The 14,770-nt window shown below is 43.2% G+C and overlaps 1 protein-coding gene across 7 annotated transcripts in view; it reads left to right on the plus strand.

Annotated features, from left to right (window-relative positions):
• EIF2AK1 (eukaryotic translation initiation factor 2 alpha kinase 1) overlaps window positions 1-14,770 on the plus strand; it is a 37,321-nt gene that overhangs the window by 9,718 nt on the left and 12,833 nt on the right. For 5 of the 7 annotated variants that reach the window (XM_032755855.2, XM_032755856.2, XM_032755854.2 and 2 more), the window contains exons 3-11: window positions 783-916; window positions 2,004-2,041; window positions 4,352-4,451; window positions 5,291-5,371; window positions 6,709-6,808; window positions 8,390-8,450; window positions 10,163-10,490; window positions 12,753-12,864; window positions 13,906-14,006. In XM_032755855.2, coding sequence (XP_032611746.1) covers window positions 783-916; window positions 2,004-2,041; window positions 4,352-4,451; window positions 5,291-5,371; window positions 6,709-6,808; window positions 8,390-8,450; window positions 10,163-10,490; window positions 12,753-12,864; window positions 13,906-14,006 — 1,055 coding nt within the window. The remainder of the gene's footprint in view (window positions 1-782; window positions 917-2,003; window positions 2,042-4,351; window positions 4,452-5,290; window positions 5,372-6,708; window positions 6,809-8,389; window positions 8,451-10,162; window positions 10,491-12,752; window positions 12,865-13,905; window positions 14,007-14,770) is intronic. The other 2 variants (XM_058442700.1, XM_058442671.1) reach the window with 1 other exon arrangement.

Consider the following 14,770-nt stretch of genomic DNA (forward strand, 5'->3'; position numbering starts at 1 on the left):
TGTTGGTTAAAGGTATTTCATGACGATGAATGGTCACTTTTGTTGTAAGTTCTCATCGTATGTTTGCCCTCCTGCCCTTATTCTTCTCTTACTGCCTAACAGCAAAGGGTAATGTGTGGAGTGTCAGAAGAGTTTGTTTACTCTTTTTTTTGGTTGCCCTTTTTTTAGAAACAGCTTAGTACTTTACTGACTAGTCTTGGTAAACAAGTGACTGTACAGGGTAAGAGAAGTAATTATAGTTGTGCTTTTCATGAATGAGTGTACTAGTTGCTCCTTCTCTTTTAGAGAATCATTCCCCAAGTTTCTTCGCTTTTTAAAAAAATTTATCTAAGGGCTGGGCCTGGTGGCTCACGCCTATAATCCCAGCACTTTGGGAGGTGGAGTTGGGCAGATCACTTGAGGCCAGGAGTTCGAGACCAGCCTGGCCAATGTGGCGAAACCCCGTCTTTACTAAAAATAGAAAAATTAGCTGGGCATGGCGGCACACGCCTGTAATCCCAGCTACTTGGGAGGTTGAGGCAGAAGAATCACTTGAACCCAGGAGGTGGAGGTTACAGTGAGCCAAGATAGTTGTCACTGCACTCTCTGTCTCAAAAAAAAAATTTCTTTTAAGTTATTCTAGAGAACATTCTCCAAATTTAACGTGTTTATAAATATAGTATTTTTCCTATTGAGGTTTTTGTATATATTGCTATTATTACACATTCTTCTCTGTGTACACTTTAAAATTGCCATTTTATTAAAGACTTTTCTAATAATAGTTTTTCATATTCTTTTTATAGTACTTTGCCAGACCTTTATCAAAATGGGGCTGCTGTCTTCTTTCACTTGTAGTGACGAGTTTAGCTCACTGAGACTACATCACAACAGAGCTATTACTCACTTAATGAGGTCCGCTAAAGAGAGAGTTCGTCAGGTAAGCCCTAAAAAATATACTTTGGGTATGACAAAAATATACTTTACTTTTAAGATAATTATATTTTAAAGCACTGTGAAATTCTAATTATAAAACAAGTTTTTAAAAGTATAAACTCTAGGCCAGGCGTGGTGGGGTGGCTCATGCCTTAATCCCAGCACTTTGGGAGGCTGAGATGGATCATTTGAGGCCAGGAGTTCAAGGCTGCAGTGAGCCATGGTCGTGCCACTGCACTCCAGCCTGAGCAATAGAGTGAGAACCTGCCTGAAAAAAAAAAAGAAAAAAAGGAGAGGCAAAGGAGAGGGCACAGATGGACTGGGATCTTCAGACAATTTCAATTTATTTTTGTTTTGTTTCGTTTCGTTTTGAGATATAGTCTCGCACTGTCATCCAGGCTGGAGTGCAGTGGTGCAATCTTGGCTCATTGCAACCTCTGCCTCCCAGGTTCAAGGGATTCTCCTGCCTTAGCCTCCCAAGTATCTGGGACTACAGGCACCTGCCACCACGCCCTACTAATTTTTTGTATTTTTAGTAGAGACAGGGTTTCTTCATGTTGGCCAGGCTGGTCTCGGACTCCTGACCTCGTGATGTGCCTGCCTCGGCCTCCCAAGTGCTGGGATTACAGGCATGAATGACCACGCCCTACCTAATTTATGGTTTTTACTTAGTAAGATGAGAGGTGGTACAGGATTTTGATTAGAGGAGTGACACAATCTGACTTACATTTTAGCGGAGTTACACTGGCTGCTGTGTTGCGAATGGACTGAGGGGGCACGGGCAGAAGCAGGGGGCACGGGCAGAAGCAGGGTGCCAGGTGCCACCATACACGCAAGAGAGGTGGGCAGACAGGAGGGGTGGTGAGCTCCTGCATGGATTTTGAAGGTGACGTTGTCTTGTCTGCTTGCTGGTCAGTTCTCAGCTTTGAAATATTTTCAGTTGTAAACCCTTAAGTAATACTGAAAAAGCCAATGGTTTTTAAAATATTGTTTATGCATTTGGGGTTGTTAATGTGATATTGAATTTTGATAGATTCTTTATTCCATGCAAGTTTTCAAAATGCTTTTTAAAAACAATTTTTTAATTGTAGGATCCTTGTGAGGATATTTCTCATATCCAGAAACTCAGGTATGTGTGAAAAACTTTCTTGATTATGAAGACTATTGAAAAGAAATCAAAATTAAGAAAATACTGATTTGAGGTTAAAACATAATATCGTTAGCATTGTTTATGAACATTAAAAACTTTGTTCTCAGCAATTAAGTACTGCTCCGAGACTTGCTTTGCTTCTTATTCCCTCCTCTTTGATCCTCTGCCTCCCACCACTGAGCGTGGATTCCATGGTCACACTGTTAATTCAGATTCCTGATAGCCAGCCTCTGTTAGGGGGACCATTGAATTTTGGCTAGTTTAAATACTAGTTTAAAATCTAACTGGTCTGACCTAAATATTCATCAGCTCATGAATAGATAAGCATGTGGTCTATCCCTGCAATAAAGTGTTATTCAGCTATTAAAAGGAATGAAGTACTGATTCATGCTACAATATGGATGAGTCTTGAAAACATCCTAAGTAAAAACAGCCAGTCATAAAAGGCCACATATTGTGTGATTTCATTTCTTTTTTTTTTTTTTTTTTTTTTTTGAGACGGAGTCTTGCTCTGTTGCCCAGGCTGGAGTGCAGTGGCGCAATCTCGGCTCACTGCAAGCTCCGCCTCCCGGGTTCACGCCATTCTCCTGCCTCAGCCTCCCAAGTAGCTGGGACTACAGGCGCCCGCCACCACGCCTGGCTAATTTTTTGTATTTTTAGTAGAGACGGGGTTTCACCGTGTTAGCCAGGATGGTCTTGATCTCCTGACCTCGTGATCCTCCAGCCTCGACCTCCCAAAGTGCTGGGATTACAGGCTTGAGCCACCGCGCCCGGCTGTGTGATTTCATTTTTGAGGGTCTTGTCATCGCCAGGTGAGTGCGGGGGGCAATCTCGGGCATGACGCCATTCTCCTGCCTCAGCCTCTCCAAGTAGCTGGGACTACAGGCGCCCGCCACCACACCCGGCTAATTTTTTGTATTTTTAGTAGAGACGGGGTTTCACCGTGGTCTCGATCTCCTGACCTTGTGATCCGCCCGCCTCGGCCTCCCAAAGTGCTGGGATTACAAGCGTGAGCCACCGCGCCCGGCCAGTGTGTGATTTCATTTCTATGAAATATCCAGAGTAGGTGAATCCATAGAGATGTAAATAGTGGTTTTCAGGGAAGTGGGGTAAGGGAAGGATGGGGAGTGAAAGCTAATGGATATAGGGTTTATTTTGGGGGTGATGAAAATATTCTGAAATTAGGTAGCAGTGATGGTTGCACAACTTTATGTACAAAAAACCACTGAATTGTACATTTGAGAGGTGAATTTGACAGTACGTGAATTATATCTTGATAAAGCGCTCTACATTTAAAAAAAAAATCTAATTGGTCTACATCATTAAGAAATTTAAGTAGCTGCGTATGGTGGCACATAACCAGTCCCAGCTACTTGGGAGGCTAAGGCAAGAGGATTGCTTGAGCCCAGGAGTCCTGGGCTGCAGTGCACCATGCCAGTCTGGTGTCCGCATTAAGTCTGGCATCAGTATGGTGACCTTGATCTCCCGGGAGCAAGGGACCACCAGGTTGCCTAAGGAGGAGTGAAGTAGCCCAGGTTGGAAACAGAGCATGTCAGTACTCTGGTGCTGCTCAGTAGCAGAATCACACCTGTGAATAGCCACTGCAGTCTAGCCTGGGCAACACAGCAAGACCCTGTCTTAGAAGAAAAATAAATAAAAAAGAAATCTCAGTAATTTATTTATTTATTTTTATTTATTTATATTTTTTGAGATGGAGTCTTGCTCTGTCACCCAGGCTGGAGTGCAGTGGCACAATCTTGGCTCACTGCAACCTCCGCCTCCTGGGTTCAACCAGTTCTCCTGCGTCAGCCTCCCAAGTAGCTGGGATTACAGGCACCCACCACCACACCCGGCTAATTTTTGAATTATTACTAGAGACGGGGTTTTACTGTGTTGGCCAGGCTGGTCTTGAACTCCTGACCTCATGATCTGCCCTCCCCGGCCTCCTAAAATGCTGGGATTACAGGTGTGAGCCACCACGCCCAGCTGAAATTTCAGTAAATTTATTTCTGAGCTTAGCTAACCAACTGCTGGCTGTTAGTGATTCTTAGGATTTCTGCTGTACAACATCGGTAATAATTTCTACTTGGAATACCAGTTACTGGTGAAACACTTGGTTTTGTTTTCTTCACAGGGATGAAAAATTTCATTTTAGCCCATCCTTTCCAAATCAGCATAGCTTAGTGATACATGAGGTTTGTGAGGTTAGTAATCCTGTGAGCATGAAGTATCCTAGAACATTTTGATTCTCTCATGTTTTAATATTGATTGTTTGTATTTAACTTTCAGATCAAGGGAAGTAGCCTTGGAAGCACAAACTTCACGTTACTTAAATGAATTTGAAGAACTTGCCATCTTAGGAAAAGGTGGATACGGAAGAGTATACAAGGTTGTCTTCCACATACTTGTTTTGACCTACTACCCTAAATAATTGTATTTTCAGATATTGTTTTCATTATTCTTTTATTTATTTATTTTTTTGAGACGGAGTCTCGCTCTGTCGCCAGGCTGGAGTGCGTGGTGCAATCTCAGCTCACTGCAACCTCCAACTCCCTGGTTCTAGCGATTCTTCTGCCTCAGCCTCCCGAGTAGCTGGGATTACAGGCATGTGTCACTACACCCAGCTAATTTTTGTATTTTTAGTAGAGATGGGGTTTCACCGTGTTGGCTAGGATGGTCTTGATCTCCTGACCTCGTGATCCACCCACCTTGGCCTTCCAAAGTGCTGGCATTACAGGCGTAAGCCACCGTGCTTGGCCTGTTTTCATTATTATTATATAAAGTGCTCTAAGGAAAATTCCAAGAAATCATGTATATTTACTTTTCTTTAACATTTGTCATTTACAGGGAAGTGGGCAGGTTGTAATGTTTTTCTAACTGTGTTGATTGTTTACGTGGATTTTGGAAACTTTAAATTTTTGACCTATAGTTAATTTTAATTAAAAAATGTGTTACTAAAAAAAGTTGTGCTACCGTGTTTTGAGCTAACATACACCTTTTGCTAACATTCCCGTTCTTCAGCCTAGAGCTTCTTAGGAGCTAGACTCCCAACACTATCTGAAAAGCTCTTAGTCTGGCTGACTTCCCCTGAACATAGTAAGGAGACGTCTTTAGCTATATTTTAACTCTTTGGCTAGTTTGGATTGTCTAAGCTCAGATTAAAAGAACTTCTTTATTCAGTTAAAGTTTAATGACACAATATACTTTGTCTTTTCTTCTACTTTTCAGGTCAGGAATAAATTAGATGGTCAGTATTATGCAATAAAAAAAATCCTGATTAAGGGTGCAACTAAAACAGTTTGCATGAAGGTATGATTTTTAAAAATGACTTATTTTGAATAATTGTGTATTTAGTTCTTTTTGAAAAAGTTATACATGTATATGTGTATATTTGGCAAAAGTAGGTGGTGTGGATTTCCAGTTTACTAGGAATGGGGTTACAGTAAAGTACCAAAATTAAATTATTATTATTATTATTATTATTTTTTGAGATGGAGTTACGCTCTTTTGCTCAGGTTGGAGTAAAGTGGCATGATCGCGGCTCGCCGCAACCTCCGCCCCCCCGGGTTCAAGGATTCTCCTTCCTCCCAAGTAGCTGGGATTATAGGCGCCTGCCACCACGCCTGGCTAATTTACATATATATATAATTTTTTAAATATATTAATTTCTTAAAATAAATGATCGATATATAATATAGCTAGTTATGAAAAAACAGGAGCCCAGTTCCAGGTCAGTCTTCTCCCTGACATGCTGTGTGGTTCTGGACGAGTTGCCCAGTCCTCTGAGCCACTTCTGTCACCTGCCCTGAAATAGTAGTGACAGTAGTGATTTTACTTACCTTGGAGGACTGGGGTAGGAATCAAAAGAGAGAATGGTGATAAGTGTGCTATAAAAAGTATAAAGTGCTATATAAATATGTTATTTAGTTGCTATAACAATTGCCATTTGTCTCTCAAAAATATTTCCATAATATTGGCCGAGTGCAGTGGCTCACACCTGTAATCCCAGCACTTTGGGAGGCCGAGGCAGGCCTCCCAGGAGTGTGAGACCAGCCTGGCCAACATGGCAAAAACACAAAAATTAGCTGGGTGTGGTAGTGTATGCTTGTAATCCCAGCTACTCGGGAGGCTGAGGCACGGGAATGACTTGAACCCAGCAGGCAGAGGTTGCAGTGAGCCAAGATGGCGCCACTTCACTCCAGCCTGGGCAACAGGGTGAGACTCTTTCTCAAAAAAAAAAAAAATTTCCATTATTTTAACATAGTGTAGATGTCTTGTACAGAAGAGTTTTCATTACAGATGCTTCTCCATCTTATGATGGGATTATGTCCTGATAAACCCATCATAAAATGAACATTATAGCTTACCCTGCCTACCTTAAATGTGCTCCGAACACTTACATTACTCAATAGTCGGACAGAATCATCTAGCACAAAGCCTATTTTATAATAAAATACCATATATCTCATGCACTGCATACTGCAAGCCGGGGAAAAGATCAAAATTCAAAGTATGTCAAAAATTGTGATGTCTTCACACCATTGTAAGTCAGGGGCCATCTGTATTTTGCTCTGGAACAAGAAGTATTGCATAAACACTTAACAAGTTATCAGCAAAAGGCAGATCTAATTCCATTTCTTTTCTAGGTCCTACGGGAAGTGAAGGTGCTGGCGGGTCTTCAGCACCCCAATATTGTTGGGTATCACACCGCGTGGATAGAACATGTTCACGTGATTCAGCCACAAGGTAAGCCATTTTTGATGATATGGTAGTTGAAGCGTTGGCAAACTTCAGCCCGTGGACCAAATCTGGCCTGTCCTTGTTTTTGTACATACCACAAGATGAGAATGGTTTTTACATTTTTTTTTTTTTTTTTTGAGACAGTCTCGCTCTATCCCCCAGGCTGCTCCGCCTCCTGTGTTCACGCCATTCTCCTGCCTCAGCCTCCCAAGTAGCTGGGGCTACAGGTGCCTGCCACCACACCCGGCTAATTTTTTTTTTTTTTTTTTGGTATTTTTTGGTAGAGATGGGGTTTCACCGTGTTAGCCAGGATGGTCTCGATCTCCTAACCTTGTAATCCGCCCGCCTCAGCCTCCCAAAGTGCTGAGATTACAGGCGTTAGCCACCGCACCCAGTTGGTTTTTACATTTTTAAATAGTTAAACAAAATCAAAAGATTTTGTGAAAATTATGTGAAATTATTTTTTTTCTTTTCTTTTTTTTGAGACAGAGTCTCACTCTGTCACCTAGGCTGGAGTGTAGTAGTGCGATCTTTGCTCATTGCAACCTCTGCCTCCTGGGCTTAAGTGATTCTGCTGCCTCAGCCTCCTGAGTAGCTGGGATTACAGGTGTGCACAACCACGCCTGGCTAATTTTTGTATTTTTAGTACAGACGGGGTTTCACCATGTTGCCCAAGCTGGTCTTGAACTCCGGACCTCAAGTGATCCACCTGCCTCGGCCTCCCAAAGTGCTGGGACTATAAGCATGAGCCTCTGCCTGGCCCAAAATTTAAATATCAATAAATAAAATTTATTAGAACACAGACTCTTCATTTCTATATTGTCTATGGCTGCTTTTTAAATTTAAATTTAGCTGGGGGCGGTGGCTCATGGCTGTAATCCCAACACTTTGGGAGGCCGAGGCAGGAGGATCACAAGGTCAGGAATTCGAGACCAGCCTGGCCAATATGGTGAAATCCCATCTATAATAAAAATACAAAAATGAGCTGGGCATGGTGGTGAGCACCTGTAGTCCCAGCTACTTGGGAGGCTGAGGCAGGAGAATCACTTGAACCCAGGAGGTGGAGGTTGCAGTGAGCCAAGATCATGCCACTGCATTCCACCCTGGGCAACAGAGCGAGACTGTCTCAAAAAAAAAAAAAAAATTAAATTAAATTTTGTTTTAAAAATAGAGATGAGGAATCTCACTATATTGTGCATGCTGTTCTTAAACACCTGAGCTCAAGTGATCCTCAAGCCTCGGCCTCCCAGAGTTGGGATTACAGGCATGAGCCACTGGGCCTATGGCTGCTTTTATACCGTAACAGAATTGTTCAGTTACAGCAGGGTCCCAGAGGGCCCTAAAACCTAAAATATTTACTGTCAAGTCCACTGTGATGTTTGCCAACCCCTAGTATAGTCGCATGGCTTTGTTTTTATGGTTCCTAATACATGCCATTTGAATAAACTTTTTGTATTTTGCCAGAAGGTCATGACATTTTTAGACTTACAGTCTCATTTGATACTATTTGTATATTTTAACTCTGTCTTTGACTACAATTTGAAAAACTGGGCTGTTTGAAGATGATTGTTGTCTGTTTTCATTCAGCAGACAGAGCTGCCATTGAGTTGCCATCTCTGGAAGTGCTCTCCGACCAGGAAGAGGACAGGTATGTTCTTTTACATATTAGGACATTACCTCTTGTCACCTGCATTGGGCTTTTTTTTTTTTTTGGTGACAGAGTCTCGCTCTGTCGCCCAGACTAGAGTGCAGTGGCACAATCTTGGCTCACTGCAACCTCCGCCTCCTGTGTTCCAGCGATTCTCCTGCCTCAGCTTCCCGAATAGCTGGGACTACAGGCGCCCGCCACCACACCCAGCTAGTTTTTTGTATTTTTAGTAGAGACGGGGTTTCACTGTGTTAGCCAGGGTGGTCTTCATCTCCTGACCTCGTGATGTGCCCACCTCGGCCTCCCAAAGTGCTGGGATTCCAGGCGTGAGCCACACGCCCGGCCTGCATTGGGCTATGTTTGTCTTTTGCTACAAGGAGCTCAGGAGGAGTGTTTTAGACTTTGCTTATTTTCATTACAAAATGTTAAATTATTTCTTCCTTTCAGGTATTTCCTGTCAGCATTTTTTTTTTTTTTTTTTTTTTGAGATGGAGTCTCGCTCTGTCGCCCAGGCTGGAGTGCAGTGATGTGATCTCAGCTCACTGCAACCTCTGCCTCGCAGGTTCAAGTGATCCTCCTGACTTAGCCTCCCTAGTAGCTGGGATTATAGGCCTGCACCATCATGCCTGGCTAATTTTTGTATTTTTAGTAGAGATGGGGTTTTGCCATGTTGGCCAGGCTGGTCTCAAACTCCTGAACTCAGGTGATCTGCCTGCCTTGGCCTCCCAAAGTGCTGGGATTACAGGTGTGAGCCACTGCACCTGGCCTATTTTTTATTATTTTTGTTGAGACAGGGTCTCGCTCTTTTGTCCAGGCTGGAGTGCAGTGCTACGATCACAGCTTATTGCAGCCTCCAACTCCTGGACTCAGGCAATCCTCCCACCTTAGCTGCCTGAGTAGCTGGGACTACAAGCTTGCGCCACCATGTCTGGCTAATTTTTGTATTTTTTGTAGAGATGGGGTTTTGCCATGTTGCTCAGGCTAGCGCCGAACTCCTGGGCTCAAGCAATCCTCCTGCCTTGGTTTATCAAAGTGTTGGGATTATAGGCGTGAGCTACTGTGCCAGACCTGTACATTGTCTTTTTTTTTTTTTTAGATGGAGTCTCACTCTGTTGGCCAGGCTGGAGTGCAGTGGCACAGTCTTGGCTCACTGTAACCTTTGCCTCCTGGGTTCAAGCGATTCTCCTGCCTCAGCCTCCTAAGTAGCTAGGGCTATAGGCGCATGCCACCACGCCCAGCCAATTTTTGTATTTTTTAGTAGAGATGGCGTTTCACCATATTGGCCAGGCTGGTCTCGAACTTCTGCCCTCGTGATCTGCCTGCTTTGGCCTCCCAAAGTGCTGGGATTACAGACACGAGCCACTACACCCGGCCGACTTTTTTTTCTTGGAGACAGAGTCTCACTCACTTTGTCACCCAGGCTGGAGTACAGTGGCATGATCTCAGCTCACTATAACCTCCACCTCCTGGGTTCAAGTCATTTTCCTGCCTCATCCTCCCCCGTAGCTGCGATTACAGGCGTATGCCACCATACCCATCTAATTTTTGTATTTTTAGTTGAGATGGGGTTTTACCATGTTGGGTAGGCTGGTCTCCAACTCCTGACCTTAAGTGATCTGCCCGCCTCAGCCTCCCAAGGTGCTGGGATTACAGGCATGAGCCACTGCGCTCGGCCCATTGACTTTTATGTTTACTATTTTTTTTTTTTTCAGAGACCAATATGGTGTTAAAAATGATGAAAGTAGCAGCTCATCCATTATCTTTGCTGAGCCCACCCCAGAAAAAGAAAAACGCTTTGGAGAATCTGACACTGAAAATCAGAATAACAAGTCGGTGAAGTACACCACCAATTTAGTCATAAGAGACTCTGGTGAACTTGAGTCGACCCTGGAGCTCCAGGAAAATGGCTTGGCTGGTTTGTCTACCAGTTCAATTGTGGAACAGCAGCTGCCACTCAGGCGTAATTCCCACCTAGAGGAGAGTTTCACATCCACCGAAGAATCTTCTGAAGAAAATGTCAACTTTTTGGCTCAGACAGAGGTAGATTACTTTCCCAGACCCTCCTAATTTGGCCAGTAGTGATTGTATTGAGGACTGTGCAGGTGTGTGGCCTTCTCTCACCCTCTCTCAGCTCCGGCTCTTCTGCCCTGCGTTCAGTCTCTTGTACTGGCCATGTTCCCCTTGCCATGTGGCCTTTGTGTTCCTCCTTCTTCACTTAGTTAACTCCTCCACGTCCTTTTCTGGCCTCCCCCACCTGGCCATTTACAGCTCCAGATCATCTCAAGTGTGTACCCTAGAGTTGGCGGCCTCACTCACACTCTGTTTCTGTTGTATGTTAGCATCATGCTATAAAGATGTATTTATGCAAAAAGATTTTGCAGCATGACTTTAGGTGAGTCCCAGTAGGATTACCAGCTCAGTATTCAGGATACTCTTTTTAATTTTAAAATTGATTTTATTTTAGTTGTAGTTTTCAGGAGGCTCTTGTTGAGGGTCATACTGATATAACCCTCCTTCCATGGTCACGCTGCCACCATGCTTTCACCAGTATTTTAAGTAGTAATATTAAAAACATGAACATTCGGCTGGGTGTGGTGGCTCACGCCTGTAATCCCAGCAGTTTGGGAGGCCAAGGAGGGCAGATCACCTGAGATCAGGAGTTCGAGACCAGCCTGGCCAACATGGTGAAAGCTTGTCTCTACTAAAAATACAAAAATTAGCCAGGCGTGATGGTGTGCGCCTGTAATCCCAGCTACTCAGGAGGCTGAGGCAGGAGAATCGCTTGAACCCGGGAGGCAGAGGTTGCAGTGAGCCAAGATTGTGCCACTGTACTTTAGCCTAGGCAACAAGAGCGAGACTCTGTTTCAAAAAAAAATAAAAAAATAAAACTAAAAACATGAAAATTAACAGGGTCTACACATAATCTGTCTTGTTAAGATTATAAAACTCTATATACCATCTACATAGACACAGTGCAGAATTAATTCTTGTCACGGAATATGTGTTTCTGAGCCTGTGGTTTTTTTTGTTTTTGTTTTTATTTATTTATTTTTTTTGAGACAAAGTTTTGCTCTTGTCACCCAGGCTGGAGTACAGTGGCATGATCTCGTCTCACTGAAACCTCTGCCTCCTGGGTTCAAGTGATTCTCCTGCCTCAGCCTCCTGAGTAGCTGGGATTACAGGCGCCCACCACCACACCCAGCTAATTTTTTTGTATTATTAGTAGAGACAGGGCTTCACCATGTTGGCCAGGCTGGTCTCGAACTCCTTGACCTCAAGTGATCCACCTGCCTCGGCCTCCCTAAGTGCTAGGATTACAGGCATGAGCCACTGCATCCGACCAAGCCTGTGCTTTTTTTTTTTTTTTGGAGATGGAGTCTTGCACTGTCACCTAGGCTGGAGTGCAATGGTGCGATCTCAGCTCACTGCAACCTCCGCCTCCCAGGTTCAAGCGATTCTCCTGCCTCAGCCTCCTGAGTAGCTGGGATTACAGGTGCGTGCCACCATGCCTGGCTGATTTCTGTGTATTTTTAGTAGAGATGAGGTTTTACCATGTTTACTCCTGACCTCGTGATCTGCCCGCCTTGGCCTTCCCAGGTGCTGGGATTACAGGTGTGAGCCACCACGCCTGGCTGAGCCTATGCTTTTTTATGAAACATAGAACTTTGAACACTTTCACCTGAATCCGGATGACTTGAGTTTTGGGGGACTTTTAATCGGAATCGTTTCATTTCTTTGTATTTTATTTGGAAAATTTTCTTAGATGCCTAAATCAGATGGTATATACAGTGGGCTAGAGTAAGCTTAGTGTTTGCTTACCTTTTTATTGAATAAGTTATTAGTTATGTACAACATGAAGCCAGACAAAGTATATATACTTTGTAGAAATATATAGAGTAGTAGAATATCATACAGCCATTCTTTGATGCTTTCTCTTAGCTTTAAAAACTGTTTATGTAGCGAGCAGACCAGTTTCAGGACCAGTTTCTCCGGGTCACAGTTGAGAGCTTCTGCCATTGGACCCCTGCCTGACTTCAGCCTGGCCCCCTTCTGCTGGTATTACAACACCCTGTTTTAATTATCGCTCTCCTTATCTGTCGCTTTCATTAGACTTTGGGCTTCTTGGGTGGGCCTGTGTCCTGAGGACACTTCTGTCTTGCAAAGAGAAGTCCACACAGGTTTAATGACTTCCCTAGAGGCCTACTCTCTTGGCCCAGAATAGGCAGATGAATATTTGTTGGCTAAATGAATAATGCGAGTGAATCGTGCAAAGATGGGAGCCATCACTGTGTCCTCTCCTAGGCACAGTACCACCTGATGCTGCACATCCAGATGCAGCTGTGTGAGCTCTCGCTGTGGGATTGGATAGCCGAGAGAAACAAGCGGGGCCGGGAGTATGTGGACGAGTCTGCCTGTGAGTACCATCTGGGTCTGCCGGGCTGGGAAATAGACACAGTCACACCTTCCCGACATCTCACGTAGGAGTTGCCTCCACGTGCTTTCTTTTCATTTTTATTTTTTATTTATTTTATTTTATTTTTTTGAGACAGAACTTTGCTCTGTTTGTTGCTCAGGCAGGAGTGCAGTCGTGCGCCCACTGCTCACTATAGCCTTGGCCTCCCTGGCTCAAGCGATCCTCCCACCTCAGCCTCCTGAGTAGCTGGGACTACAGGTGCACACCACTATGTCTGGCTGATTTTGAAAAACAAAATTTTGTAGAGACAAGGTCTCATTATCCTGCCCAGGCTGGTCTCCAACTCCTGATCTCAAGCAATCCTCTTGTCCCCTCCTCCCAAAGTGCTGAGATTATAGGCGTGGGTGTCTGCGCCTGGCCAGAACTTTTTCTTTATCAATTTTTGTGTTAGTCCTATAAAACCTTTCCATCCTCTAAATGTATGTCATCATATTAATAGATGAATTAATTTACTTACATTTTTTGGGCCATATGCTGTGTCATTTTTGGAAAGTGAGGCATTCCAGATGATTGAATCATACTCCTGGAGCTAACATATTGTACCTTTTTTCTTATTCCATTATTTGTAATAATATCTTTAATCCACTGTGGGCTAGGATACCAGATTTATTAGCATTAAATCCCAGAATGTCAAGGGTTCGAGGGAACTTAAACTTTATCGAATCTAGTTGCCTGATACCCGAGAATTATTTAAAAAGTCATTGATACAGGGGAGGGCTCTGATTGAAGTTAGAGGTACTTTCTTTCTGGTTGACAAAGTCCATCAACTGTTGGGTGCTGGTTTGTGATGGTTTCTTTGCTAGCTGAGGAACACTTCCTGCTTATTTCTAGGTTTTAGACCATTCTGCAGCATTGACTTTGTTGAAAATCTGATTGTTCTTAAGTGTCAGATGTTAATGTATTTAGAACGACATTAATATTTAGATGCCAATGTAATGAGCAAAAAAATTAGAGAAATGAAACTATTTTTTTTACTTCAAGGTCCTTATGTTATGGCCAATGTTGCAACAAAAATTTTTCAAGAATTGGTAGAAGGTGTGTTTTACATACATAACATGGGAATTGTGCACCGAGATCTGAAGGTAAGTGGGGGCAATGAAATCACTGAAAGCAGTGGGAGCTTTGTATCAGGGGCAACTTGATGTTGGTTCATTAAACTCAATAAGATTACATGTCCTAGTTCATTTGCTTAGGAGGTTATAATTACTGTCAGATAAGTCATTGTTCGATAGATCCAGAGTATGGAAACATTAGGTTGAATTTTTTTTTTTTTTGAGACAGCGTCTCACTCTGTCACCCACGCTGGATTGCAGTGGCACGATTACAGCTCACTGCAGCCTCCAACTCCCAGGCTCAAGCAATCCTCCCACCTCAGCCTCCCTAGTAGCTGAGACTACAGGCATGTGCTACCATGCCCAGCTAATTTTTAAACTTTTTTTTGTAGAGATGGAGTTTCGCTATGTTGCCCAGGTTGATCTTGAACTCCTGGGCTCAAATGATCCTCCCATCTTGACCTTCCAAAGTGCTGGGGTTACAGGTGTGAGCCACTGCACTTGGTTATAAGTTGAATTTTAAAGTAGTAATTTTGGGGCATTTGAAAATCCTCTGTGGAGTATGAGTACTTTTTTTCAGGTGCTCTGAGTACTGATATAATCAGTGGTGCTAAATGTATTTAGTGCTGACAGAAATGCTCATTTATTATTGCAGACTTAGAGGTAAACTCTCTTTCTATAATCATTCATCTTAAAGTTTAACAAAATGGGAGTTTTTTTTTGTTTTTTTGCTGTTTTAAAAAAGTCTGTAATGACTATTTGATTTTTATCCACAAAAGGCTATCAAGAAACAG

Source organism: Hylobates moloch, unplaced genomic scaffold, assembly GCF_009828535.3.
Source record: "Hylobates moloch isolate HMO894 unplaced genomic scaffold, HMol_V3 SCAFFOLD_1, whole genome shotgun sequence".
NCBI classification, from domain to species: Eukaryota; Metazoa; Chordata; class Mammalia; order Primates; family Hylobatidae; genus Hylobates; species Hylobates moloch.